The sequence below is a fragment of the Heterocephalus glaber genome, unplaced genomic scaffold (genome assembly GCF_053883595.1).
Source record: "Heterocephalus glaber isolate CG9 unplaced genomic scaffold, H.glaber_assembly_v1.0 deba00000678, whole genome shotgun sequence".
NCBI lineage: Eukaryota > Metazoa > Chordata > Mammalia > Rodentia > Bathyergidae > Heterocephalus > Heterocephalus glaber.
Window position 1 is genome coordinate 1157058 of NW_028258157.1, and position 16430 is coordinate 1173487.

Sequence of the window (16430 nt, forward strand, 5' to 3'; positions counted from 1 at the left end):
AGTGTCAGACTTCCATGATTTCAAGGAAAAAACTTTACTGTACAGATGCATGAAACTTTGCAAACTCTAAATATGATGAGCAAACAGAGGTGCACACCTAGACATATCATAATCACAGCATTAAAAGCCAAAGAAAGAGAAAACCTTGAAAACAGGGAGGGAAGTATTTCTAATCACATTCACATCTGGCTAGCTTGTCACCAAGAACAGAAAATACAATGTCATAGTCAAAATACTGAGAAGAGTCAACTGTTGATCAAGAACTTTATGTCAAAAAAACTTTCAAAACCGAAGATGAATTAGTGATGATTTAGGATAAGCAGCCTGAGATAACTTGCAGCTAGCAAGGTGTAAGAAAATGTCATCTGATGGTAACGCAAACTGCCAGGAAAAACTGAAGAGTATTGGAACACCCTTGGTGATGGAGTCCTCAGATGACATAACAAGTCTTCATGATTTTTAAATGACTTAAATCATTCCAAGTTGGTTCTGCAACCAGAGCAGAATTAGAGATCAAGAAAAGGAAGTGTCTGGAGAAATCCTCCAACATTCCCCATCTAGACCATAACAGCATCTTATCAACAGCACAAAGGACAAAGGGTGCAGGATTATCTCAATATACAAAGTGACAAGAAATAGGAACAAACTTCCTGAATACAATAAAAAGTATCTACTCCAAACACACATTTCTTTATATGTGAAACATTATAACTGTGTAAGGTGAAATGCTTTCCCCAAAGAGAGGTCAACTCAAGGATGTTTCTCTTGCTATTTATCCAACATCTTCCAGCATGTTTTAGTGCAATCAGAAAAAAATGAACATATCCACCTTAGAATGGGAAAAGTAGACTATTTTAAGACGATAGATTTTGTATAGAAAAGGCATAAGGGTTACAGAAAACCTCTAAGAATTTAGAACATCAGTGAGGTTGTAAGCAAAAAGGTCGACATTTAAAAATCTATTTTCATGTAATGGCAACAGATATTTCAAAACTAAAAGTAAGAAAACTCCATAATGGATCTAATAAAATTAAAGATTTTGAACCACATTTAATAAAAGAGAAGCTAATTTTGTACGTGAGAAATTACAAAAATTTTGTGAAGAAAAATTAGAAGAGATAGAGATCTAAGACAGTGAAGAGATGCTATATGTTCAAGGGTTGGAAGACAATGTTTTTAAGATGAGAGTCCATCCTACATTGATCTATAATTTTCACTACAATCTCTATCAAAATTCTAGCAGGCTGATCCTGGATTTTTATTAAGATGAAAAGGCCCTACAGTAGCCAAAACATTTTTTTTTTAATTTGAAGATTTATACCACCCTATTTCAAAACTGAATATACAGCTACAGTAAACAAAGAAGTATAGTATTGATGTAATGGATGATAGGCACATAGGCCAAGGGAAGAAAATTGAAAATAGAGAAATAAACAATTATATCAATAGGAAATTGAGTTTTTATAAAGAGGCTGTTTTGGTTTGTGTCTAGCTGTCCTCCCAAAGCCTCATGTGGTCATAGGTGGGCCTTTCTCAGAGGTGGCTGAATCTAGAGGGTGCGATGCATTGATTAAGGGTTTGTAATTACTAAACCATTCCACTGATTGGTTTGGCACCACCCTATCCCAGTAGCCTAGATAGAATATAAAAGGGACAAAAAGAAGCTGCTAAGGTTCCTTGCTTGCTTTTGCTGTCTTGTGATTACAGTGAACTATTTCTCCTCTGTGATGTCCCTCTGCCATATGCCGCTCTGCCTTGAAACCAGCCAACTATGGACTGAGACCTCTATGAACTATAATTCAAATAAACTTTTCCTTTGTTAACTTTGGGTGTGGGATATTTTGTCTCAGCACTGAGAGAAAAGTAACTAAGATGGAATTTAGTTCCACAGGAGTGGGGTTGTTGCTGGGACTACACTCAACCACGTGGTTCAGGAGCCTTTGGGAATGCTTGTGGGAAGAGCATGGAAAGATTTGGAGCTGCTGGCTGAAGAAGCAGCCCTGGAAAGCCTTAGGCTGTACTTGATGGGAGATTGTGGTCCAAGATCAGAAGACAAGAATGCTAATAGAAATGATGTCAGTAAAGACCGGGCTTGAGGAGGTTTCTGCTGGGAAAAAATAACTGCATTGGCTGTTGGCCCCCAGACAATGTGTGTTATGGGTTGGCAGAAAGTCTGCAGTTTGCTCATGTCCAGAGACCTTACTTGAGATTTATATTAAGAGGAGTGGACTAATTAATCTGGCAGAAAAAATTTAAAGGCAGTCTAATGTTGAGGTAGTGCTATGGCTACTGTTGAGGGCTTTCAGCCAGATTTATGTTGAAAACCAAGAGTAAAGAGCCCAGCAGAATGATTTAAAATGTTTTGGAAGGAAGATCCAGTAAAGCTGAGTACTGCAAATAGAGAAGAGGAGATGTCGATTGCTGAGAAGGAAGAGGAGAACAGAAAAGATGGCCTGAGGGCATCACTAGAAACAGCAGAACTCCATCCTTTGCAGACTCAAAATTGCAAAAGTGAAAAGCTTTGCTTTGAGAAGAAAGCCCCAGAGCACCATGTTCCAGAATGGCAGCAGCTAAGGAAGTTGTTCCTGGAGATTTGGTTCATAGGCACTGGATCCTAATGGCCAGGGAGGAGGCCTGGCTACTGTTCCAGCGGGCAGCAGACCTTGGTATCATCCACATGATGCTGGCTTTAGGTGCATGCAGAATGCAAAAGTTGTGGGGTCAGGAAGGCTTCCACCTAGACTTCAGAAGCAGGCCTGGGAGGCCAGGGAGTGTGCCTCTAAGAGGGCAGTGTGTGAAGCTGTGAGTGTGAAGCCGAAGGTGCAGTAGAGGCCCCAGAAGGCTGGAGAAGCCAGAAATGTGGATCATCCAAGGAAAGCTTCAAGGAGTGAGCAAAGCCAGCCAAAGAAAAAAGCCATGTGAGCTACAACCACCAGAAATGCTGTAGGAGTGGAGCCCCTAAGTCTTTCAGAGTTCACAACTTGTCGAAAATTGCCAGGGATGCTAGAACTACAGAACTTAATGATTTTTTTGCTTGATTTTGGACTTCCTTCGGTCCCATTCCTTTGTATCCCCCTATTTGTACCTTTTAGAATGGTAATGTTTATTTTGTTCTTCGGATATTGGAAGTGTTTAACTTTCTTTGCATTTGCACAGGGGCTCGCAGCTAAGACTTTCCCTTAAATCTCAGAGGAGACTTTGGACTTGGACTTCTCAGCAGTACTGAAACTGTCAGGACTTTGACAACTCTTAGAGATGGACTCAATGCCTTCTGCATTAAGGATTGCGCATGAGTCTTTGGGGGCCAGGGGTGGAACGTTATGGTTTGTGTCTAGATGTCCCCCAAAGCCTCATGTGGTCATAGGTGGGGCTTTTTCAGAGGTGGCTGGATCTAGAGTGTGTGATGCTGGGATTAAGGTGTGTCATTACTAAATGAGTCCACTGATTGGTTTAATACCATCTTAATCCTCGTGCCCTACATAGAGTATAAAAGGGGTACAAAGAAGCTGCTAAGGTCTCTTGCTTGCTTGCTTTTGCTGTCTTCTGCATGCAGTGAACTGTTCTCCTCTTCGATGCCCCTCTGCCATGTGCCACTCTGCCTTGGAGCCAGCCGACTATGGACTGAAATTTCTATGAACTATAAGCCAAATAAACTTTCCCCCCTTTACTTTTGGGTGTCGGGCATTTTGTCTCAACAAGAGAAAGGTAACTAACACAGATACCAAGGTAATTTAGTGGGAGATTTTTTTCCCAACAAAATATGCTTGCACAATTGTATATTTTTTTGTGGCTCAAAAAATGAATTTGGATCCTTACCTTATACCATATACAAAAATCACAAAATAGGTCATAGAATAAAATGTAAAAAGTTCCAGGTGGAAAATATAAGAGACTATCTCTGCAATCTTCAGGAAAGCAGAGTTCTTATATGCTGTTAAGATCACACGATTTTAAATGATAAATCAATAGATTAGATTCCATCAAAGTGTAAAACCTTTTCTTTTTTTTTTTTTGGTACTGGGGATCAAACCCGGGTCCTCAGCTTGCGAGGCAGGTGGTGGAACCACTGAGCTAAATCCCCAGCCCTAAAACCTTTTCTTTAAAACATAAAATTAAGTAAATAAGCAGTCAAGAAACAGATGGAAATGAAATATATGTATACCATATGCTACATAAAGGACTTGTAGTAAGATAACAAATAAACCAAATATATAATGACCAAAAGATATGAATAGACATTTCACCAGAGAATATGTGTGCATTGCTCATAAACATGACAAAATGCTCAAAATCATGTCATTAGGAAAATAAAAATTAAGCAAGGTATCACATGCACTCAGCCCAAAAGACAAATATTACCAAGTATCAGCAATGATATTGACATCAAGAAGGTAAAACACTTAAGACATTGGTGGAAATGAAAAATGGTATGCTCACATTGAAAAATGATTTGACAGTTGCTTCAATAGTTAAACCAAAACCACATAACACAGAAATTTCACAACTAGGAAAGTGCCCAAGAAAACTGGCATACATCAATTCTAAAACTTGTATGCAATTTTAAAAAACTAGGAAAAATCCTAGATAGCACACCAAATTTTGAATAACAACAGAATATATTTAGCAAAACAAAAAACCAAAACAAACAAACAAAAATAATTCAGCAAACCACTGATACCTGCTATTACTAATCTAAAATTTTTTGGAAAATAAAAATAGCCAGACACCAAAACAAGTTACTAAATAATTCCATTTATATGAAATGCTTAAAAAATAAACTTACAGAATGAGAAAGCGAATGGGAAATTACTTGTGGCTACGTAACCAACACTGGGGAAAGAGATATTCGCAGCCTCTAGGGAATATTTTGTAAAAATTATGGACATTTATAAAACAAAATTGTGGTGATTACCACACAATTAGGTAAATTTATTAACAGTATTTACTTGAACACTAGCAATAGATATTTATGATATGTAAATTATACCTCAAAAGCAGCTACAGCAATAGAAAGAACTACCTGTATTTGTTATTGTTACTGAGATCCAGTGAAATTCATCATAACTGTCTACTGTATCTGAAGAGAAAAGGGTGTAACAGATGAAGAACAGGAAATGAGCCACTGTTTCCCAAGGAGGTTCTTCTAGCTTCTGAATCAAAGCCATATTTGCAGTGTTCTTCACTATTATAAATGCTGACTAGCCTTTCTAGCCTTGCAGATGAAGCCAGTTTATGATGGAACTGTACACAGAAAATGCCTTTTGCAAAACTGGAAGAGTTTCCTTGGTTTGCTTCAGACAGCTGTGTTTCTGGAACCATGAGAAACAGTTCTGGATTTTATAAAAAGAGACTCATTTTTTGTGTAGTACATTTTGTTCTTTTTTCTGGTCTTTCTCTCTAAGGAAAGACAAAATAATATCTGTTGAGAATGTAGTAGGTGTGATATACAGTGGTAGGTTCACTTGTAGTCTTGTGAGAGACACAGAGCTCATAGTATTTCAGAAATGAAAAATTTATCCTCAAAATTTAAAGAAGTGTTGGAGTCAAATTCCAACCCCGGTCTTCGTGATTCCAAAGGTCATTTCTTATTCTCTTTATTGTGCTGCCTTTTGTTTATTTGAATAAAAAGACTTTGAAAAATATTGTACATTTTTTAAAAACAGCTATTAACCACCTCTTTGAAATTTACATACTAAAAGTTAAATGATTTACTTTCTAAAAGTTATATGCTATTTAATAAATCATTCTCATATCTTTCTCACTGCATAGATTACAAACTTGTGAACTGTGGTGCACATGTACGTCAGTATGCATCGGTGAGGGTACAAACAGTAAAGTTTTATAAATTCCTTGGCTTTTGACTCAGTTCTTTCTCAGATTTTATAGTAATAATTGCTTATATTTTAGGTCCTGAGTGTCAACAAATATACGATTAAAATGCATGGACTATGAGTTATAGAAACAATTGTAAAAGATTTGACGTTATATAAGCTTTTTTAAAGAGGAGAAAAAAAATTCTATTTCCTCCTCCTTTTTTTTCCTGTTGTTTTTAAATCTTCTGTGCAAACATTTTCAGAGTAACAGCGCTCACCGTTCCTGTTTCAGGAACGCTCAGCCTCCTAATGTCACTAAGGGCCTCAAAGCGCTCCTGTTTCTATGGTTACGGCTGTGGGGAATTAACATATTCCATAGTAATACTGAACTCAGTCCACGTTAAATGATCACATTCTTTAAAGAATAACAATTTAACGAATGAAATCTTAAAGAAGGGTGACCCTGGTGTGCACCCTGCTCATCTGCCCCACGTTGAGCCCCAGGCGGAGAGAAGCAGGAGACATAAAGGGCCGGGCCAGAGAGCTCGGGTCACCGGTGGAGCCTGCGGGCCTGTAACCAAGCAGGAAGCGCAAGGGGCCGAGACCCAAAACCACCTGGAAACACACCGGCCGCCCACGGCCACGCCAGCGGCTCCGGACACTCGCGCAGCAGAGGGGGACAGACCAGGCCAGCGCGGGCCGAAGTCCACAGCCCAGAGCCAAGCCTCGGGCCCTGGTGGGAGGAGAGGGCTCCTGAGCCAGCACTACTGGAGCCCACAGGCCTGGATGGAAAGTACTGCAGTGGTCCTGAGGGTTCCGCTGCCCAGACTTTGAAAATCACGAAAGAGAAGAGTTAAAAAAAATCCCCATTTATGTTTGTCATTTTGAAATTGTTTTTCCAATGAATAAAACTATTTTCTTCTTTTACTTGCAAAGTGGCATTGCTTGATGTAACTCTTATGTTTTAGTGCTATGCTCAGCTAGGTTTGTCTGATAAAACATTAATATAGGCACACAGTACTTCTACTTGCAGAGGGCTCATGAAGCCAGAATGAAAACACGCCAAGGAAGGCTTGCCTCTCTTTTGGGAGCAAGGTACACTGCGCTTTTTCTTTTCTTCTTCACTGGCAACCTTATCTTGTTTTTTAAAGGCAGCTGAAGCCAGGGGCAGTGGCCACATCTGAGACCCCAGCACTCTGGGGTAGGCAGGAGGGGCGCGTGTATGACCGCAGCCTGGCAGCTCGGGACTTGGTGAGACCCTGTCTCAACCCCACCCACCCTCATTTGTTTGTCTGGTACCAGGGGAAGGGGATTGAACTCAGGACCTTGGCTTTGAGGCAGGCGCAATGCCACTGAGCTAAATCCCTGGCCTGTTTGTTTGTTTTTACAAGGGTCAGGGAGGTAGCTCAGTACTAATGGCCAAGAATTCAATTTCTGGTACTGTAAAAAAAAGGAAGTTAATTATTAGCTTTGCTAGCTTTTTCCAGTAATAATGAACACATTGGACATAGGTGTTTATCTTCAAATAAGAACTGAAAAGTATTTACTGTGGAAATTTCTACACAGATAAAAATGACAAGACTGTAATGCACCTTTCTGCAGTTCATCTTCCGGCAGCAGCAAGCATAGAGACAGTGGCTTTGCCTCCCTCTGAGCTCTGGGGAGAAAGAGTCCATAGCTACTCCCAATAACATGGTGTGCAGAGTTTCTGCAAAATGCTAAGAGTGGAGGTACACTGTTCTCTGCACAAACGTGAGGACTCCGTGAGGTAGAGGTAAGTTAATTACTTATCTTTAGTCATTGCATAATGCATACAAGGTGTGACCAAAATATGCAGTTAATGTTGCAAACAAACAAATGTGTTACACTAAAAGACACCTTGCTATTAATTTCCTGGAAATACACCCTCTCATTTCCCACACACTCTTCCCGTCATTCTTGCTGCTTTCTGAAGCAGCTCTGGAGTGCTCTTTCCTGAGTGTCTTCATGAGGTGTGATAAAAAATACAGTGAATGCTGTTGCTGGGAGCCGTCCAAGTTCATAAAGGCAGGTTCATAAAAACATGACAGTGTGTCCTCATTCACCTTATTCACCAGATCTGGCACCAGGTGACTTCCGGCTCCTCTCCAAAGTCACAATGATAGTGAAAGGGAAACATTTAGGATCAATTCAGGACATCCAGGCAGCCTGGACAGGACAACTAAAGACCCTCAGGAAAGAAGACTCCAGAGCTGCTGCAGAAAAAGGCAAGAACAGTGGAATAGTGTGTTTGAAGCAAGGGGAAGGTCTTTTTTTAGGGAAGTTAATGGCAATGTGTATTTTAAATATTTTTAAATATAAGCATTCACTGCAGTTTTTTACAACACTACACATATATTCTAAAACATGTTGTATTTGATAAATACATACAATTTTTTCAATTTATAAAAATATATTCAATTTAAAACACTAAGTGGCAATCATAGCTAAAAATAACAATGACTCTGTAATATCACCAAGTATTTACTCAACTAAACTAGGCTTTTGCTTGGATAGCAAGCAGCATAGGGTCTAACCAGGAGCATAAGCACTCTATTCTAGGGGTTACCACCTCTAGGCCACCAGCCAAAGTTGTCATTTCTGGCTTTAGCCTTGAAAATTCTTGTACATAAGGAATTTAAAATTCTAAAGACTTTATTTATTTGAAAACATTAGAGATTTTTTTCAAAACATTTAATTTAGTGAATCATGTTTCCCCAAAACACATGAAAAATATATTCTTTAGTAATCAATATAAGGTAAATATAATGGAAAATTTTTATTATTACTTAAGTAGATATCACAAGAAAAATTGGAATGTAGTGGAAAGATATAATATGTTTCTAGAATATTTATTGTTCAGAACAATAGTCTTTCATTATTCTGTAAAACCTATGTACAGAGGACACTGAATTTGGTTTAGAGATCAAATATTTATAAAAAGAAAACAACCAAACTTATTCAGTATTCTCATATTTTAAACTTTTTTCCAGTTGGCATATCAGAAAATAAATAATGAGTTTCATAATATAAATAAGGCTGAGGAATAATTATTTATATGGAAGAAAAATAATAAGACTGGTACAAAATGTAGACATTGACACATGGTCTTGATGACTTAGGAAAAAAGATTTGAAGATTTCCATTTTTCATCTTGCAAAAATAATTTTGCCATTGCTCTAAAGTATTATGTTGTTTTGCTTTAAGAGAAAACTGAAATAATTTTCAACAATAACTTCTATAAAAAGAGTCTCTGGATTTTAAGATTTGAGTCAGGGATTTTCATCAGTGTTTAAAATACAGTCTGAATAACAATATAATTATGAAACATTGAATTCTCTGTCTCTAGCAAAAGAGAAATTACCTAATTGTCAAAGGAAATAGAACAAAGTGACACTCTTAATCAATCCATTTTCTATGAAAATAGGAAAATTGCTCAAAACGAAACCTATTCCTCATCTACATGTACCATGGTTCAAAATCTGCAATAATGATTAAACAGAAGAAATACATCCTTGTATTTTTGTTATATCAGTGCTTTAAAAAACCCCAGCATAATACTGTTTTAGCTCACTGCCTATACTTGATTCACACATTAATACATACATCCATGTATATGTATATTGTATTTTGTTGATGTACAATGTCTAAGAAACACAAAGAATATACAACACTTGAGTGAGAATACAGGAAATGTTCAGTTTTAAAATTTCATTAATTTTAAAAAACAGGTTATTTACTTGTAATATAAAATTTTACTATTGTTCCAATGTTTCAAACTCATGACTGACAGAGAAGGACAGGAACCATGAGGCTAGAGGAGTAGCTGGAGTCGTGACACTCAGTGGGAAATCCTGTTGTGGATCCTGACACAGGGTTAAAAAATTTGAACAGAGCCTATAGATGTTTTGATACTATATCAACATTAATTTGTAGGGACAAATCATTTTATTACAGTTAAGTAGATATTAACATTAGATGAGCTGGACAGAGAGTGAGCAAAAGACTATCTGTCCTATTTACTGGAAGTCCAAAATTATTCCAAAATAAGAAGTTTAAATATTCCCTCATCAGCTTAGGTTTGTAAAATGACACAAATAACCAATCAAGAAGATCAGCATAATTGATAGTGTTCACACTGGGTAAATAGAAGTGAATTTATTTCTTAGAAGAACCCAAGATAGTTTTTACTTCCTATATAGAAATACCTTACAATTCTAAAGCCAGTGACCATATTAATAGACAGAGCAATAATTATGAAGCATTATGAAGTGCCATCCATGCTGGTAGCGAAAAGAATGATTTAAATACATACCGCTTAGTGACTTCTTCTATGAGGGATCATATCGTTAATGCCTTTTATGCTCACATGGAATGCCTGCTTATTTTTAGACATTTTCTAAACACCATTTTTGATATAAAAAGTAGTTTCCTGATATCTAATGAGTCATTTAAACTGAAGTCCAAATATACATGTCAACCTGACATTGGAATAAAAAGAACTTGATTTGCTTTACCTGAAACTGTGTGATCCTTGGAGTTTCTTGTTATTTTTATCCGCGCATGGGGAAAGATGTAGTGCACCGTCTTCCCATTCATCTGTAAAATCTGAGATGGACACGCACTGTGGTGAGCACTGGTGTCAGGTACATTTGTGGGACAGAATCAGACATGGCCACTTACAACCACGTTGATTAAACCAACAAAGATGCATTAGAGCATTCTCGAGCCATGACATTTTGAGAATCTTACACCGACATGGTGTAACTGCATGCATTTCTGAGTTCATTAGGGCCTTCATATTAGAGCCAATTGCCATGAAAATGACTTGTTCTATTTGAGAAATTAATGCGTGTAATGGACTCTGCTCAACAGTAGAGTGTAGTTATTACTGGTGACCATGTACAGATGAGAGTCAGGACTGACAGGAATGGATGTGGAAAATCACCAACCCCTGATCGTTTTTTGGAGAGCCTAGAATTTTAGTATATGTGCTACTGAAGCGAGCACTGGAGAGCCTAGAAATGCGAGGCATTTTTAATTTTCAGCAATTGAGTGGTGATTGTGGAGAAACCCGGAGATCCAGTGATACCATACCTCTGTCATCACAAGTGGGAGCGCTGTACATTTTGGGCGCTTGATTTTACTGGGAGCTGTACCGCTGAGCACATCAACCGAACAATTGGTGTACGCAGAGACTAATTTTGTGTGAAGAAACAAGACTTTTGAATGTTCTAATTCTTTCTGAAGGCTCTTTTGTATTCAGAGGCTGGGTTATTTCTCACCCACCATAGAAGTTCCCGAGTGGAAGGAGTCTGTGACTTCAGTTCTCACTCTGGGGACCTGAATGTAACAGTACTGTAGTTTGTATTATCTTTCTTTCCACCTGGTAAAGTGACATTTCTGAAACAAAAGTGAATCAGTGACTACAGATTTAGGTTTTATACTTTATGGAACTTTGCTTTTAGTACAGATTTGTGAAATAATACAAATACCCATACTGAATATTCATTCACATCTGTCAGCATATTAGCAGGATTGTATCAGTGTGGAATCTTGACTTAGGAAAATTTTTGACTTAAGTTACAAAGGAAACAAAACTTAGCAAATATGAATATTTACTACTACCTATTTTAGAATAAATTTGCGAGTTATGTGGAAATACTATCCTAAGATACTGAACAGAATTTAGACTCAAAGGGGTGTAAATGTCACGGAGACTGAGTCCTAGGAAAACTTCGTGACCTCAATGTACTCTGGTAAATCCAGCTGTAAAATTATTAGCATTCTGGGCATTAAAAGTAAAATAGAAATTGAAACAAATGCAAGCTCACATTACAGGCTTTTGCTTTTATTCTTCTTAGGATTAAATAAGCTTAATAAGGCCTCAGGCAAACATAAAATACTTTGCAAACAATGGCGAAATCTTGTTAAGTCCAGGAATATTACATAAACCTTCCATAGTATGTCAAAATATTGTTGGTAGGTTTATACGATACTATAACTGGCATAATGTGATAATTTGTACCAATGTGAACTTTGTAAACCACTCATCTTATTCAAGTTCATAGGAGCTTAGATTTTTCTCCCTTCCTCTTGCTCATGTTCTTTCTTCCTTTTTCTGCCTTTCTCAGTTTCCCTTTTCTCTACCTCCTCTCTTCTGCCTTCCTACCATTTGCCACCTTATATTTTCCTTTTCGGTCCTCAAATCTGCATTTAAAGATTTTTTTTACTAAAATGTACACCAGTCACATTGAAAATTCTACCCATATATTCTACATTTACATAAATGTAGAATTCTACATTTACTTTACATAAATGAACTTGATCTGGTACTATCATTTCATAAAATTGGTGCCCATTATTTCATCTCAAACATCTTTTAACTTCATGTATTATTTAATGACAATTTTTTAAATGCCATTTTTTCCCCTCACTTGGTCAAAATTAAACTGAGAAAATGTTATTTTGTCTTTTGATCTTTTTTTCCAATTTCCATGTTGGGGAGTACTGCAGATGTTATCTCCTAGTGAATTTATTGCACAGTGAAAAGGACGGCAAGTTTCCTAAATATTTCATCAGTTTCATCAGCTGGCCATTATCTCCTTTTAATTCACGACCGTGAAGAGGTAAATAGAAGGGATGTTGAACATCTTCATTTTCAGGAATGTTACTTTCACAGCACCTCTATAAATCCCCTGTTGGTTTCATAGATTGTCTACAACCAGCGTGGTGCATTTAATAAATTAAAAGCTTTTTAGCTATCATAAGTATGATCGATATCATGAAGAATCTACAGAAAGCAGAGGTATCTTTCCCACACATAAACCAGATGGGTCTCAGCTCTTTTGCTAACCATGGCAGGTGAGGCTGAGAGTCCTCTAGCACAGGCTGCTTTCGCCAGGTAGGAGCAGGAGCAAGGCCAGGGCAGAAATGAGGTGACAGCCCTGAGGTCTCTCTGTTGTCCTTGTCTTTTGACAATTCTGCATGGACAGAACTATCACCTCATGCCACCCAGAAAAAAGGTTTATTTTTCTCCCTTAATTACAAATATTTCAAAAGGAATTATTTCATTGAATTGAGCCTTCATAGTTACGAGTAATGTTTGTGTTGTCTTTTATTTATACAGATATTCATGCACTCCCTCCTTTAAACACCACACAGGCCTGATGTAAGGAATGGTGCATGCACCCCAAGGGTTCCCAGCACCTTTCCAGGTAAGGCAAAGCTCTGTCCCTGGTGAGTGGGACAGAGAGCCCTTCACTCCAGGTGCTCCCAGCCCCGGGCAGAGTGCTCTGCCACCAGATCCCGGGAGCCAGTGGGTGGAGATGGGACGTCTTCCTACAAGACAGGGCATGGGCGTGGACCCTGAGTGCTGACCAGGGCTGAGCTCAAGGAGAGGGGCAGGTGTCCTAGGGAGGAAAAGGAAGCCAGACACCAGCACTGAGAATGCAGGGCACAAGGGCTCAGGGCCAGCAGAGGCCCAGCTTAATCAGCAGTCAGTGTGCTGAGCACCACACAGGGCATGTGTTTCAGAGATAAGCGGCGGAGGGAGGGAAAGTCTTAGAAATAAATGAGGCTGGGTGACCTATTCATTTCATAAAGCAGAGCTAGATTTCTCCCAAAGACTGCAGAGACAAAACATAAACACTAATATTCGAAAGGAAACAGATATGGGTCTGCAGCTTTGGTCATTCTTATAGTGAATATGATAGTGAGTCTAATAAAATATTTCCAAAACATCCTTCTATCTTTCCTATGTACATTTTAAAGCAGCTAACTTAGTGTTTGCATTCACTAATTTGGTATTATCCCTTTTGCCTCTACAGCACTTAAGAACATAAATCCTTGTTATGTGTATTTTCAGATAAAAGTATCTGCATTTATTGGTATCGAGAGCACAATATTACCTTTTTATGACTAGAGTCGCAAAGAAGTGAGTGAAATGAAAATGCCATTTGGCTATTGTCCAGGCCCAAATGTAGCTCTGGTGAGTTCAAGAGGGAGACAGGATTTTTGGACAGAGATTAATGCAGAAAGTGTAAAGTCTGAATTTTATATAATTAAATTTTGGAGTGTTATGTAATTAAAGCAAATGTTATCTTCTAAGTAATGTCTGTTTAGGAAAAAAAACCTGTAAAGTAAAGCAGTTTGTTGCTGAAAGTCAACATATTGTTTCTTGTTTGGGGCCAGGGAGCTGTGGACCCTGAGGGCTCCCGTCTGTGGTTTCGGGCCAGGCTCTCCCCCCTGCCTGAGCAGTCCTGTCCCTGGTCGCTTTGTAACAAAGCTGTAACCTGAGGTCCTCTCAGTTTGATACATGCATATGTTGTGTTTTTTGCTTATATGAGAGATATCAAAGTAGAAATGTAAAAATTAAAAATGCAAAGATTGCTACCAGCAAGAAAATATATATTATTCTATTACATTCATTGAACAAAGATAATTTTTACTTTATCAATCACAGACAGAAAATTATTAAATAATTCTCAGTATTCTGCCTGCTTAATTTTGGCATTAGTCTATAAGAACATATTGTTTAAAATATGATCTACTATATATCATCAGCAGATCAAAACCACACATATATGCATGTTAATAATAGAAACTTAGAAACAAAAATGTCTTTAGGGATATTCACATTTTATCTACCTACAATAGAATAAAAATTTAGAAAAAATTTGGGGGTTGGAAATATTATTTTAATGTATTCTCAAATAATATTAGATGGATAAATTTTTGGAGAACACTATTCTGACTATTCATTGGAAAAGTAGATTTAGAAGATAAATGTATAGAAGTTGCTTTTTTTAGCTCTCCCGTTTATATAGTTTGTCTTCTTATGATTATACTAAAGTATTTATGTTTTCATGGTCTTGACCTAGGTTTGTGGGAAATATTACACTTCAGAAAAACAAATGAGATGGTTAAATATAACAAGTATGTCATTACAGACATTCTTATAATAAAATACACTTAAGAAATTTATCTTCAATGGACACATTATTTTAGTGTTGTAGATTAAAGGAAGTAAATTTAAGATTTCAAAACATGATCAAATGATTTTACTGCTTGTCTAAGTTTGTCATCAGACCTTTTCGATGAGAAAATATTTATAATATCTAGAGAAGAATCTTAAGGTTTCCAGAAAACAAAATAGCATATAGAACAGCAAAAAAGAGAGGAAAATTCTCACAAAAGAAACTGTTATTTAGTAGTTAGAAATTTGTCTACTACAAATTACAATTGTTTAGGCAGAAATCAAATATAGGAATATAATGTAATGACAGTTCCTACAAATTCAAAAGCCTTGTTTTCATTTATACTTCAAAATGACAGTTTAATCATGGTAAGTTCCACGTGGCTCTCCTTAGTTATTTACAATGTGGTTGTCTATATCAGTCTGTGATTCACCAACGAGCATAATTTAGGAGTTAACCTATCTGTTATGGGTATTTTAACAATCATAACTTGCAAGTATATGATGTGCTAGGGCAATTGATTTAAGGCCTTCGGGTCTACCAGTGGAATTTACTTCAGTGTAGCCAACTGTTAATCTAATAGGTCTCTTTCAAGGTTCAACACAAACATCCCCCCCTTTACTCTAAATTAAGATTATGAATTTTGGAATTATACTTAGGTTGTAATGTGTGCCTCTAAATTTCAATTTCTTCACTTATAAAAAGATACTAATAATGTTTAGTTTATGTGGTTTTTATATGAAGAAATAAAAACTGAATGCAAAACAATTTTTTCCGTTCAGCAGACTCACTGATGGCATCAGCCAGTCCCCCCACCCCATGTGAAGCCTCCTTTCAAGCCTCCTTTCCTAGCAGGCTTGGTCTGGGCCCCTCATTTGCGGAGACTCGGTCCCTGACACAGTGGTATTGGAAGCACTGAAAGTCACAGATCTGCTTCCCTCCGTCCTCTCTTCAGCTCTTCGGGGCCCCATGTGTGTCCTTCTGCCCTCACGGTACATCAGCGTGGTGAGTGTGTGCTGAGGGCTCAAGTCACTGGCCTGGCCTGGTGGAAGTGTCACGGCTACCATGCAAACGCATCAGGGCTGACGAAGCGAAGCTCTCCGCTAGGTCACTTACAAACCTTCCTGACCCTGGCCAAGCCCGAGCTAAGGCAGAACTGCGTCCTGATAAATCTAACGGGGTTGCTAGCTGAGCACAGGACTTACTTGCTCTTGGTGTTGACTGAGCGGCCGAGAGTGGACCAATCTTTCTGGCAGCTTCCGGTCCAGATGTCCGTTCTCCAGACGCGATTCTCTGGGTTTGTCGAACCAGTCCGTTTCCTCGCGACGCAAGTGATAGGCTTTGGAGACCAAGGAGACAGGACACATTGCAATTGCACCGCGCGGACGGCAGGGGCGGACCCGGTCCTGGGGCTGACACGCGCCAGGCTGCTCCCCCGGCATGCATTTCCGGCCAGTTTTCATGATTATGGTAAAGATAACGTTAAGTTAAAAACTTATCCTACAATCACCTACACAACAATGCCGAGCAAGATCAAGCATCACATTTTAAATCAGGGTAAAAATGAAACTCATACAGCGATGGGATAACTAAGGAACGAAACTCATTCTAGCTAAGCTCA

General features: G+C 38.1%; 1 protein-coding gene across 9 annotated transcripts in view; it reads right to left on the reverse strand.

Moving 5' to 3' along the window:
* Positions 1-16430, reverse strand: part of Pclo (piccolo presynaptic cytomatrix protein) — a 350152-nt gene that overhangs the window by 120771 nt on the left and 212951 nt on the right. For 8 of the 9 annotated variants that reach the window (XR_015449439.1, XM_087206754.1, XM_087206756.1 and 5 more), the window contains 2 exons: positions 16015-16148; positions 10349-10439 (listed from right to left, as the gene is read on the reverse strand). Coding sequence is in view for 8 of the 9 variants with exons in the window: in XM_087206754.1 (XP_087062880.1) it covers positions 10349-10439; positions 16015-16148 (225 nt within the window). In the remaining variant the exon portion in view is untranslated. Of the gene's footprint in view, positions 1-10348; positions 10440-16014; positions 16189-16430 lie in introns of all 9 variants that reach the window. The other variant, XM_087206755.1, reaches the window with a different exon arrangement.